This window comes from Emys orbicularis, chromosome 7 (assembly GCF_028017835.1).
Source record: "Emys orbicularis isolate rEmyOrb1 chromosome 7, rEmyOrb1.hap1, whole genome shotgun sequence".
NCBI classification, from domain to species: Eukaryota; Metazoa; Chordata; order Testudines; family Emydidae; genus Emys; species Emys orbicularis.
The window spans coordinates 105,928,355-105,942,142 of NC_088689.1; the positions used below are offsets into that span (position 1 = coordinate 105,928,355).

The window sequence follows — 13,788 nt, forward strand, 5'->3', positions numbered from 1 at the left end:
AGCCACTGCCAGCTGATTAACAGAGCCATAGCTTTGAGCACCTCTGCAACTGTTTATAGATCAAAAGGACTGGTTGATGGGAGTTCCTGAAACAGAAGGGGATGGGAGCATGGCACAAAGTGAGTTTCTGCTGTCTTGGAGTGGGGGGAAAGGGAAATGAAGGAATGCAAGAAGCCCCTGCTGCATGCAATTTGCTCAGCCTACATAAGCTATGAAGTGCGTGCTCTATGCTAAGGATAGGTCCCAAAGGAAAAACCTATTTACCTGTATTTCTTTGCAGAGGGTACTTTCCTCCTCTTCATGAATGTAAAATTTCACAGTGTTTTTCTGTACATCTTTAATTATTTTGACCAAGCTGCTGAATACTTCAGGTTTTAACTGGCTTATAAAATCAGAGAGTGCTGGTTGGGTTGAAATGTTTAAGTTATCCGGCGATTTCTGAGTCTTTTCTGGTGGCTCCAGTGGATCATCACTGGAAGTGTTCTTATCAGATGTCAGTAAAACCTCTGTGGTGGCACTAACACAGTCCATTTCCTCTTTCACTATGGTTAAGTTCACTGATGAATGCTGCTCATTACAGTTTGGCTCCTCCACAATACTGTTACTCGGTGGTTCTGATAACAGTGCATTGTCAAAGTCACTTGAAACAGATACACCCTGTTCTGGTAGAGGATTCAATTCGGCCTCAGTTACAGCATCTCCTGCTGGATCAGGACTAGAATTAAGAGGTGGAGTATGCCTACCACATGAAGATGACAGAGCAACATTATTCAGCTTTTCACTCAGCCTCTCTATATACTCTTGGACAGAGATGTCGAATGCCTGTAAACATATGTATTTAGAAAGTCTCATTACCCTCTCTTGGGCTGAAAAGACAGGAGTGGACATTCCACTCACATATGCAATATTCTTCTGCTGCAAAATCTCCTGAATCTTTCTTGCAAAGAGACTGTATTCTTCCAATAATGTAGACTCTATTATTCCACTTATGGAGTGCTTAGATGCAAGAGGGTGATCTGTTAGTGCACACTGATCTTCATTTTTCTCCACGTGACTTGTATACAGTCCATCTTCTTTTGTCCCCTTTTGTATGTCTGAAAATGGAGAGTATGGAAACTGGTAATCAGAACTTCTTTGTCTATTTATTACCCGGGGGTCATTAGGAAGGGCATCCTTTGGTGGTAAATACACCAGTTGTTCTTCTGGTGATTTCAGACCTATACAGGAAGAGTTAATTATTATAAATCTAATCTTTGAAAAGTCAAAAATAAAACAGACACTTGAAGTTTGTAATAAATTTTAAAACAGCATCAACTTCTGCCTAACAACTTAACTCTGCATTTGAGGCATTAATGCCAAGTGCTAGTACAGAAGCACTCAGAGTTTAACCTTTCTTAGGTTTGAGGGGGAGGGGGCGAGGGGAGAAAAACAGAATATTTTAGGATTTTTCATTACTCTTGCTTATGGATTTTCATTCTTAAGCAAGTCATTTTGCCCGACAACAATATCCGATGAGCACTATTGCACAACAGGAAGCAACATAACCTTCAGGAGATTTAAGCAAATTGAAGTGGGTAGGTGACCAATTAAATCATTGACATTTTCTTCCTATCTAGCTTCTAAGTAGAAGTCACATACTATGGTGTAGAGTTTAAATTGTGTGCATGTAAAATGATGAGTTGGATGGCTAGCCATTACTGAAGCATTGTTGGCATGCAATTATGAAAATCTGAGTTCAGGTAGTGACTCCCTCATAAAGTTTCACTGTATTCTAAGTTTCACACAGATCATTTCTAGATATGGTTAGTTCCGTCCCCAAGCACATTCAATCCATTGCCTCTTTGCCAAATCTGCAAAGGTTTTTACTTTGTGCTTTTGACATCACTTTGTGTAGTACCACCTGGGGAAATTGAAATTTCAATCAGTTTCCTCTTTGGTTTGTGTGGGTCTTTCTAACAGCACCATGAGACAGAAAAACCATTAAAAAAAAAAAAAGTGGGGGGAGGAATGAGATTGTAAAACCCCTAAATCTGGCTGGGGGATGGGGGAAGAGGAGTGTCATCTCTGGAGTAGAAATGGTATCCAAAATTATGTAATAATGTCTTAAATTCATGTCCCTTTAAAGTGCAATTATACTTTTACTAGTAAGTACAAAAAAAACACACACAAACAGACCTGTTTGTGTGCTTAACAGGATACCAATCTACTTAATTTAGTGACAAAAATAAGATTTGTTTTAGGATTTTAAAATCCTGTTGTCTCTGCAAAGCCAGTCAGAAGTGAACAGATTCTATTCCTTTGTGCCAGGCTTCCCCCATCCCTCTTTTCCAATTAAGTTCCAAGCAATTACAACTGAAGGCAACTGGGTTGCCTAGGTGTAACTGAGGGTCTAAAATGACCTGCAGAATCTTTATTTTGGGGATTATGCAAAAAGAAGAGAACAGAGCTTGACTCAGAACCAGTGATGTGTTTTGCAGGGCTCGAAGTTGGGATATATTATTTTTTACACCGGTATGCAGAGTGCATTTGAATCTAGAAGTCACTGCTACACAGATATTTTTAAGAGTCATTTAAAAAACATATTCCCTTCTCCATCTCCCCCTGAAGACTTTTCCAGCGGGCGGGGGGGGCGATTTCTTCTAATGAGCACTCTCATCCTTCACATATCTACACCGTTGGGTCACAAGTACTCAAGAGAAACTAAGTGTGTAGGGAGGAGCACAAATTGTCAAACAGGTATATTGAGCAAATAACTTCCAGCGTTTGTTCCTGTTCAAAGATCTGACTTCCTACTTTACTTTGGTCTGTCCAGTTAGTTTGTAGAAAAAAAGGACTGCCTGAAAAAATACCAGCTTTAAAAATAAAATAAAATCTAGCTATCCTTGTTGATTTACAACAAGATTCTGCAATGCTGTAGAAAGATGTAATTCTAGAATGACAAAAGGAAGAAAGACTGTATTTTGATGAGTTTATTGGGGGGGGAGGAGGGCGGGAAATCAGCAGTTCAAGTAGTGCATGCCAAAGGAAAAAATCCCAGAACATTTAATAGCTTAGGGTGCAAGATGAATAGAATTAAAAGCTATCATTTTTAATATAATCTACTATCCCATTAGCCTTCTTGTACAAGGTATCAGGGAAAAAGCAAGCAAGAACCAAGTTGGAATGAATTTCTGGAGTCAGAGACCAGCCCCCGATTCAAGATGAACTTTTAATTTAAGGAATAAAACTAGGTTCTGGTTAGGACAAATGATCATAAGCAAGAAAGCGGATAGCTAAAACAAACCCAGGTTTATTTCCAGCCTATTGTGGAGTTTGGCTTATGTAGTAATTAAGACATGAAAGATTACCCAGTGCTCAGCAACACAAGATATCCATATAAGTTAGGTAACTAAAGGCAAGTTTTCCCTCAATAAGTTTTTTCAATGACAAGGACTGGAAAGCATCATGCAACAAAAAGCAAAGAATTTACTACTTAAAACAAAAATCAGAACTTTCTATCATTCCTCACAACCACGATAGAGGATTGAAAATGTAAAAAATCAAAATTGCAAATTACTATTTCCCCTTACTATTTATAAATTGATAGCAAGAGATCAATCACTAATTTATCTCCTTACAATTGAGAAAAAGTGAAAAACTGAAGTTGCTTTCCCTGGGGCCTATGCTTTCCTTCCACAACCATCTCTCCACCACAAAAATACAGAAACCCACAAACCATCAGATGCAGTCTATTATATAGAGGCAGAGAAGCTTATCGTAAATGATGATATTAAAAAGATCTTAAATCCCTACAAGCAAATTCAAAGGCTCCTTGACACCATTACATTTTCAGCAAGGTATGTTTGATAGAATCAAACAACTGACGGAAAAGCCTGAAATCTTCAGACTGTTCTAATTCTCCTTTAACATTCTTGAGTCGCTTCAGTGAATCAATTCCATTAATTGAATGGCAGACTACTGCTCCACTTCCCAGTTTCCTGATGAAAATTCAATACCAGAAGAAACTATCAATTGGGAAGTAGTGGCATATGCACAAAAAAAAAAAAAAAAAGAAGCCATCCTTCTCACCTGTTTGGTTATCTCCATGTTTTTCCAGTTGATCCTCTGGATCTCTTCCTGCCCCTCCTGAGGGAGAGCAGCAGTTAGCATTTGTAGAGTTTCTCATAGATACTTATCTAGCACCTCTCATAAACTAATTGTGTTATTGTATTTACATACTGATTATGGGGTTAACTTTCAAGTTAACTCTTATGGAACTAGAGTTTGTAACACTGGTGATGTCTATTTAACACACCACCTCCTTCATCTCTGGTGATCAGGGATGTTCCTTCTCTTTTTATCCAAAAGAATACTTCAGAGAGAATTGCATGGTTCAGATAAAAACTTGGCATAATATTGAAACTTAATAGTTGACTATACACTGTAACAGCCAACTGGCAAATCCTCATAAGAACTCCCACATCCAGCATTTATGATAAACTATAGTTTGAGCTGCCTAATCTTGTTCCTTTCCACTGCTACTTCAACAACCATGTGGTGTCAGCACACATAGTAATTGTTTCCATCCCATAATGCAAAAAATACATTGTCCACCATAACACTTGACAGTCTCTCAATTTTTCGCCATTTGGCAAAGCACTGAATTGGTATTGATGTCCTTTGGGGCTTAAATTGCAAAAGGTCAGATATCCAAGCTATCCTATCTCATTGAAAAGTTTAAGAAGAAGTTTGTGGAAATAAAAAACAAGAAGATGGGTATTAAAATGGTCTCAGTGCCCTTTGATAAAGCCAATCCAGCTCCACCTACAGCCACCACTCCAGGATTCTTAGAAGATGAGCAGGAACCAATAGCTTTTACTCATGGGGTATGACAGTTAATACATCTTATTTGGGTCAGTCACAAGGGAAAGGAGGGTGGGGGAGAAAAAGACTCAGTGCCCAGCCTCAGATGCATTTATGACTCTTGACTTCTCACCTCGTCTATCTCACCATCCACACCCTTCAAGCCAACACTCGTTAAGTTTCTCAGGGACTTAATACTGTCGACTCAGTCATCAAGAAGTAGGATGAGAAGGTTCTTTAAAGAAGATTCTCTGAGAAAAATGGGTTTCATTCTTATGGTCAAAGATGAAAAAAAGACTTTGAAGTACCTCTAGTAGGATAGCTTGATTTGGTGAAAAGGGACTCTTCTTCCAGCAAGGTCAACTGTAACCTTAAATGATTTCTATGTTGAACCCCATTGTAGTATCAGCCTGTTTAATCTTGCAACTAAAAGTGTGCCATCATTACCAAAGTGACAACTGCAACTTTTTTTTTAAGTCTGATACATCTTGTGAGATACAAATTCAAGCAAATGACCACAATTCTAGACAGCTACACTATATGTCAGTATATTGCCAAAGCTATTCCTATTTATTCATCACATCCAAGAGGTTAAAATCTGGTCTCTGTTACAGCTAACCATGCCCAATAAAGAGAATGGGATGTTTCATGGGTATAAACACAGCAGAATCTGATCCCTGGGGTCTTATAGTTCCGCCTATTTCTGTAATAATCAAATATTAAAACCAAAACTCTACATACAATGTGACCCAAGAGTGGGATCTATGAAAGATGAGACCTTTAGAAAACTGGTTCTTTTACATTTTTGTATTTTAGGGCAGCATAAGAGTTAGTAATGTGTCTTACCTGTAATTGGAATCAGCTTCCAGTGTATTCCAACCTCTCCTATATTATTTGAACTAGAATGTTGTCTGCGATAAGCATGTTCAATAGGAGTGCTAGGACACGGGCTGTAGTCATCAAAGCTACTAACACTTCCGGTACTTGGTTCCTAAAAAAAAACAACCACAACCCCTCAGTTCAAGACTATGATGCATCCTTAACACAAGTATTAAGCTTTGCCATCTCAACAATAGTAGGAATGTAGATAAGATCACCAATCTAATGGAATTTTTGCCTTTAAGTTAATCAAATCTGAACACAGGCAGAAATATTTCACCATAAGTATTTCTATCCTTGACAGAACATCAGCAAAGCTTCTGAAGTGACAAAAACAGTGTCTTTCCGCATAGTAATTCAGAATGCCATTTTAGGCACATTTGCTAGATGGTCTCTCCCACCTCCCCCCACGTTTCAAGGATTGTGAACCATCTATAAGTGGATTGCTCTCTTCCTTTCCTTAAGGAGGTAGCTTCAGTCAGCTGACAGCCAAGGCAGGAGAGAGACACCTCTCTCAACTAGTTGATAACTTTCAGAATTTAACCTCAATTTATAGAATCTGTACGATTCCTAGCTAGATTCCAGATTGGGACAAGCTGGGTGAATTCACTCAAGAGAGTAGTGATTATCTGGTTTCACCAACACAGTTGTCATTGGAGCAGCATTTGATGTACTGAATGAGATACACCACATGTTGTGATAGGCATATGCGTAGGACAAATGAATCTGGAAAGGCATGTTGTGTGGGGTTCACTCTTAATGAGCCTCTGCACAACACCTTCAAAAGACAAGCCTGCAAACTTAAATTCATAACTCTGCTAGACATGAAGACTATGTCTACACGACACTGCTTTTAGCGACACAACTGTGTTGCTACAGCCGTGCCGCTAAAAGGCGCGCCGTGTAGCCGCTGTTTGTCGGCTCTCCTGCTGATAAAAAACCTCCACCCCCAATGAGCAGTGTTAGCTGTGCAAAACGTTCCAGCGCTTGTTGTCTGCAAAACTTGTGTCTTTCGGGTTGTGTGTGTGTGGTTTTTTGTTTTTGTTTTTTTTAAATACCTCTGAAAGAAAAAAATTGTGTAGTTCAGTTGCTAGTGTAGACATCGCCTAAAAATCATGGTCTCCACAGAGACTATTTTTGGGCTCATTATAGAAATTTGTAACCCACTAACCTTCCTTTGTCCTACAGCTTCAGAGGTGTTACCTGCCCACTTAATTTTAAGTAGTTTCTTGCACAGCTTTAACCCCTTATGCTTAACAATGTTTCCCACCTTGCATTTAACTGTGACACTCTGGTTTCCTTTTGCAGACCTGAAGATGAGCTCTGTGAAGCTTATCGTCTCTTCCACCAACTGAAGTTGGTCTAGTAGAACATACTACCTCACCCACATGTCTCTTATATCCTGGGACCCACACAGCTACAACACCATTGCAAACAGATTCCGATTGTCAGAACTGCTTACATAAGTGTTATTTACAAATAGGACCAAAATTCCTTTTTCTGCTCAGGGAGCTCCAATAATCTAGGAGCTGGGTAATACCTGATTACCCCTAGACCATGGGAGAATTTATCTGGGAAACTTAACTAGAAGATCCTTGGACTGGAACTCTCAAGACCCTACAATCAAAAGCTGTACTGAGAGGAAACTCCAACTTTCATACAATAATGGTGTAGGGAAGTATATATGGGCCACTTACAGGCTGCTCAGATTCTCTGTAGGCCCAAGTGGTCATATTTTGGGAAAGAGTTCTAGGGTGAGATTTTCAAGAGCTTAGCACTGGCCTAACTGCCCCACTGAAAATCAATGGCAGTTTTTCCCCACACTGACTTCAATGGGGGCAGAGTCAGGCCAACGCTGAACCGTTTTGAAAAATGTCATGCTTAATCCCAATAAGACATGGAAGTCCATCCACTATACATGCTTCCTTAATATATACTTGAATCCCTCTAGCAAAGTGGTTCTCAAACTTTTGTACTGGTGACCCCTTTCACATAGCAAGCCTTTTAAATATATATTTATATTTAACACCATTATAAATGCAGGAGGCAAAGCGGGATTTGGGGTGGAGGCTGACAGCTCGCGACCCCCCATGTAATAACCTCGTGACTCCCTGAGGGGTCCCAACCCGCAGTTTGAGAATCCATGCTCTAGCAATAACTGAATAGGAAGTGGACTGCCATTTCCAGGGGTCAGAATTTAAGACAGATGAGGAGTCTGAGGGAAGGTCTACCCTTGAAGTGGTGCAGCGTTATAGAGAAGATGCCACTACGCAACAGGAGAGCTTCTCCCATCAGCATAGTTAATTCACCTCCACGAGAGGCGGTAACTATGTTGACAGGAGAAGCCCTCCCACTGACACAGTGCTGTCTGTACCAGGGGCCTGGTCGGTATAATTGTGTTGCTAACACCCCTGATGTAGTTACCCCAATGTAAATTTATATAGTATAGATCTGGCCTCAGATCCTGAATTTCTCACGTATGGAGATGCAGATAAGACTTCAGGGACATCTTATTTCCAGTTTGAATGTGTCCAACTTCTAGCCATTGGCTAGTGTTATACCTGTCTCTGCTAGACTGAAGAGTCCATTATCAAGTATTTATTCCCCATATAGGTACTTATAGACTAATCAAGTCAACCTTTCATGTTCTCTTTGTTAAAATAAATAGACTGAGGTCCTTGAGTCTATCATTATAAGGCATGTTTTCTAATCCTTTAATCATTCTCATGGCTCTTCTCTGAACCCTCTTCAATTTATGAACCTTCTTATTGAATTGTGGACACTAGAACTGGACACATCTGACTGGGGAGCACATTAACCTGCCCACAGAAAACTGACTGCAGGAGTAAACAGGGAGAAGAAAGATCCTTTGTGCCTTAGCATTTTGGAAGGCAGCGTTTAAGGACTGTACAATACCCTTCCCAGCTGGATCTAGGAACTTGGGCCCCCAGCCTCTCCTTACTGTGCTTCCAAATGTAGCAGGCCTCATCCCAGCAGGATCCAATGCCATCCCAAGGGGATGGTAATAGAAGGTTGACCACAGTGGATCTCTCCATTCTCTGGAGATAAAAAGAGGTGGCTAAGCAGGAGGGGCACACAGGGCCCATTATATAATCATTACTATGCCTGCTCCCATAAAATACAACCCCTGATACTCCACAGAGAAGCCACACCACCATGAATCATCTAAGAGGCTGAATAAAAATGTCTGATCCCTGCAAGAGGTAGAAAGATGGACTGTTAGTGATGGCGGGTTCCAACCTGGGGTGAAAAAGATAAATTATAGACTGGTGTCTTTTGGTAACAGGCAGCTACCTGCTTAAGCAAAGGAACAGCAACCATATTATTGGAGCTCCCCCACAAGCACGTTGAAAAACTAGGAAAGAACAGATTGAGACTAGAGGTATGTCTCATCTTCAAAGGTTCTCTTTAGTTATTTTTTTAAAGGAAAGGAATGGGCCTAATAGCCGAGAGCACATATCCAAAAAAAGTTGGTGTACAGAAAACTTGACTTTTCAGTATGGTTCCTGGGAAATCTAAAAGCTCCAAGATGTGGAGAAACAAATGCCTAAGAACAGAAGTCTTACATGCAATTTATAGGAACTAAATGATTAAGAAATTCTCACAACTGTAAACACTGTACACTTAATCAGCATCCTAGCAATACTGGATTTTTCCCTTGAAGATACTTACTTTTAAACGCAGCGTGTGGTCAATGCCTACTTCACTAGCAGAAAGCCTTAGGTCAACATCAGTAGGATAGGCTAAGCATGTTGCTTCAGTTTCCAACATCACTGGGCTATGTGGATCCTTAAAGTTTACATTTTCAGCTTGTGCAATATTAGGAAGCACATGTTCTTCCTTATCCTGTGCTGGAATGGATTCGTATTCGTGTTTTAGCCTTAAATCCTCTATTTCATCAGTGTCCAATCCTAAAGCTTGGTTTACAGACCGTGCCAATGATGAATCCAAGTGTCCTGCACTAGCTAGTGTTTCTAAGAGCAACTTAATGAGACCATGTGTGTCTGTAACTGCAGGGTCCGATACATCTTGTTGTCTCAAGTCAGTATCATGTCCCCCGAGACCGGTAATTATTGAGAAAACAGACTGTGGCGATTCTGAGGTTCTTCCTCCTTTAGAGGGAAAGGGAATGGGAGGGGGAAAAAAGCCATTCAATACCAAGTCATCTTTCTAAGCCATCCTCCCAGGCTCCAGAGTAAATTCCCATAGTTCACATGCAGAGAAAATCTGGACTAATCTGGGTGAATAAGGGAAGAGAGGGGGCAGCAATTTCCTAGGGCTGGGAGTCTACCCCCAGATCTGATCAGCCCTATTTCAGACCACTTTGCACAATGCCATTTTATTTTACACAACAGAAAAAAGGATTAATGTTGCATTAATTAATATTTGCTTAATGTAAGAGTACTGTAATAACATCAGAAAATAAAGAAGTTACAGTTCTCTTAAGGTTAACTTGGCAACATTACATATCCTGTATATTTTATGGCAACCTTGCAAAATACTAACTTGCTCACTTGCTGGGAGGGAAAGAGTGAGCAAAGAAATTAGTTCTCCCTCCCTAACCCCATTATTACATTAAAAGAAGATGAGTAGATCATCATAACAACTTAATAGCCCAGGCACAATTTTACAAGTTTATTTAATGGTATAAAATTACTGTCCCTATTGACACAGGCAAAAACCAAGGAATTAGTAATCTTATTCCATTTATTCCTTGCCCCAGTTCCCATACCCCCAAATTATGGGGTGTTAGTTGACTTTTATTTATTCATTTATTTTAAAATAAAGAAGTAAACCAAAAAATGTTAAACTACTTCAAATATCTGACACTTTAGCTATTTTACCAGTGCTGCACTTGCAGAGATTAGAAAAATGTTTTTTCTGGAGTTCATAAATTAAGGCATGTCTATACCAATTAGACACAATTTGGCACCAATAACCAAACTTCTCTGGTCTTTAGAGCTCAAAACTAACCTGTACAAAACCTAGTTTAAATTATTTTTAAATCAAAAGGTTTTCAAAACAAAAACCTCACTTTTGGGCCTATAGAAAGCATAGAAAATGCAACCCAAGCAGGAGAAAGTTTAAAAAAAAAACACACAACAGTAGGATTTAGCCAAAAAGGATGTTGTGGGATTGTGTTTTATTTGCATTTCTATTTGGCCCTAATCCTATATTTTACACTGATCTCAAAGAGAAGGAAAGGCTCCATAAATCCCATTAGCAGCACTGCAGGAGTCCAACTCCTGTGGCTTCAGATTTACATCCTTATGATTCCCATAGCAAGCCAGGAGGCAGACTATCCACAGATCAGGGACTGAAGGGAACTAATGCCATCCTTGTCCTCTCCAAGGAGTGGAGAGAAAAAGGGGAGGGAGGAGAGGAAAAAAGTGAGCTACTGCTGGCAACACCAGGAACTTCAATTGCTGTAGAAAGTGCATGTGCCAAGCAGGCCAAGAGGTGCTTTAAAAAAAAAAAAAAAGTAAAAATTAGACATTGCAGCACTCTCCAGGAATCAAAGCCTTTTTAGCAAAACTGTGATCTATTATCTTGTGCCAATGCGGTAAAAGGTGCAGAGAAAAGTGCCCTATGCTCATTTGTTTTAGGTGTGTGGGGACAACAATAAAAACAGAACCCATGAATGTGATAATTAATTGCAAGCTTATTTCTGGTTAACATTCTTTCAAGGAATGCAACATTCAGCAACACTGGATAAGTGCATTAGTTAAGCTTCTACCAAGATAAATTAAATAGCTAACAGTGCTGGTGTCAGTTATATTGAACTTCAGTGTTTTAAAACATCAAGAGGAATGACGGCAGTGCTTGCTTCTCTAAGCTACTGTTTCAGTTTGTCTGCACATTCAGGGAAACTACACCACCATGCTGGAACCATAAAGGGATAGACACAATTATTTAAAATTCTACAGAAAGTATTAGGATATCAAAAAGCTTTATAAAGACTCTCCACACATTCTGTGCATTTATATCTACAGCCTCCAAAATATATCCTTTTATAAGCAAACTCTCTAAGGCCTGGTCTACACTAACCCCCAAATTCGAACTAAGGTACGCAACTTCAGCTACGTGAATAACGTAGCTGAAGTCGACATACCTTAGTTCGAACTTACCGCGGTTCAGACGCGGTCCACACGCGGCAGGCAGGCTCCCCGTTGACTCCGCGGTACTCCTCTCGCCGAGCTGGAGTACCGCAGTCGACGGCGAGCGCTTCCGGGATCGATTTATCGCGTCCAGACCAGACGCGATAATCGAACCCGGAACTTCGATTGCCAGCTGTCGAACTACCGCGGTAGTGTAGCCCTGGCCTAAGAGGTCACTGGTCTTATTTCTAGAGCTGCAGAACATCAGCAGCATCTGTGGAAGTCAATGGCAGTTGCTTGTGCTCATGGCTGCTAGAGAGAGTCAGGTCATATATATTTATAAAGGTGTCCAATGACAATCATCCCTTTATTTATGAATCTTTCACACTAATCATTTATGAATGAAGGAACTGTGCATAAAAAGAACAGCACTAAGCAACAATGAAGTTATTCCAATGGTCTTAAGCACTAAAGGCCTAAAGCACTTCCATTTCAAGTTTTCAATATAATTTTACTATTTAAAAAGTGAGTTCTAGATGAATTACTTTTCTTACCTTCATACTGGCAACTATTTTCTGAAGATTCACTCATTTTTAAGTGCTTCCGCAGATTTTCAGAGTGACTGTGTAGTCTTCGTTTCAGTCCACTTTTGTTTCTAGTGTCTTCTGTATCAGATTCTCCACCTACATTTTTTTTCTTGCACTGAATTAAATTAATCAGCTCTTTGAGTCTATCAGGATCATAGTCCCCAGGATGAGGGGGTTTTTGCTTGGCAGCAGCACCATCACATTTAGAACCATTTCTTTTCCCAGTTTTTGCATTTGCGAAGTCCGTTTCTTCTTCTGGGGCTTCATAATCTGAAATGGGACTGAACTGCTGAACTTTCTGATTTCCCTCCATTAATTCTTTTGCTTTAGAAACAGGCAGTTGATAGGCTTCAGCACCAAAGATGTAATTACGCAAGCAGCTGTCAATATGGGATTTGTTTTTTGGAGCAGGATATAGAAATTTTCTGTCATCCAGCCGTGATTCATAAGGGTATAATACAAATTCCCTATATTTGCTAGACCCACTAATGCTTCGCTTCAAATATTCGTTTATATGCTTTTCCACAACAGTATTGAAGTCTGCAGTAGTGTCTTTACGAGACTGAATTAAAGCGAAGTGTAGTGACTGAATGAACTTCATGAGCTTTGGCATAATCTCATGGTTTTCCTGCAGTACTGATGTAGCTGAACTTTTCTGTGCTGTGAAGGGAACATTTTTTTGTGCTGCAACGGAAGGAAAGAGAGCCCATGATTAAAACAAGTAATTAAGAAAGCTGTGACAAAAATATGACTGCTAAACTATTACACTTTCAATTTTGCTGGTGACTATCTGTGACAATTATAGCTATGGCAATATTATCTAAATCCAGTCTTTACCTCAGGAAAAATCATCAAGCTAATCTACTTACAAAAAAGCTAGAGACATTTATCGAACATGAGTAGATCATCCTGTTTGCTATCTTTCTGTAGTGAAGACTTTCCCCCCCACCTCCCCTATTTTTCACTCCTGAAAATAAAAAAAAGATGAGTCTGATTAACATGATCAGACTAAAGGCCTTCATCACCACTTGTCGCCTTTCTATGTACACTTTTATACTGTTCTCATCACCATGGCAATGAAGGCCTTCCTCCATTCTCCAACTATTCAAGCAATGCCCCAATTCTTGGAAGTTAAAATCCATAAGGTCAATTAGCCGTTGCTTTGAGAACAAACCAAACCCAAAACTAAGTCTCAGAAATGTTCAAAGAAGCCAGGACACAAATGAAGGGGGGTGGCGGGGGGAGAGGAGAAGTGAGATTTTTCACAGTACATGGCACACAGTTCAGATGCCAGCACCTGCTATACTAACTTCTTTCAGCCTGTCTGCCATGGATGAATCACTTCACCCAAGACTGAGGAA

The 13,788-nt window shown here is 39.9% G+C and overlaps 1 protein-coding gene across 6 annotated transcripts in view; it reads right to left on the reverse strand.

Moving 5' to 3' along the window:
• The window catches only part of TASOR (transcription activation suppressor), a 52,918-nt gene that overhangs the window by 5,304 nt on the left and 33,826 nt on the right, over nucleotides 1–13,788 (reverse strand). For 2 of the 6 annotated variants that reach the window (XM_065408463.1, XM_065408467.1), the window contains exons 14-18: nucleotides 12,395–13,087; nucleotides 9,415–9,839; nucleotides 5,689–5,833; nucleotides 4,069–4,125; nucleotides 265–1,094 (exon numbers count right to left, since the gene is read on the reverse strand). In XM_065408463.1, the coding sequence (XP_065264535.1) occupies nucleotides 265–1,094; nucleotides 4,069–4,125; nucleotides 5,689–5,833; nucleotides 9,415–9,839; nucleotides 12,395–13,087 (2,150 nt within the window). Of the gene's footprint in view, nucleotides 1–264; nucleotides 1,218–4,068; nucleotides 4,126–5,688; nucleotides 5,834–9,414; nucleotides 9,840–12,394; nucleotides 13,088–13,788 lie in introns of all 6 variants that reach the window. The other 4 variants (XM_065408462.1, XM_065408466.1, XM_065408465.1 and 1 more) reach the window with 2 other exon arrangements.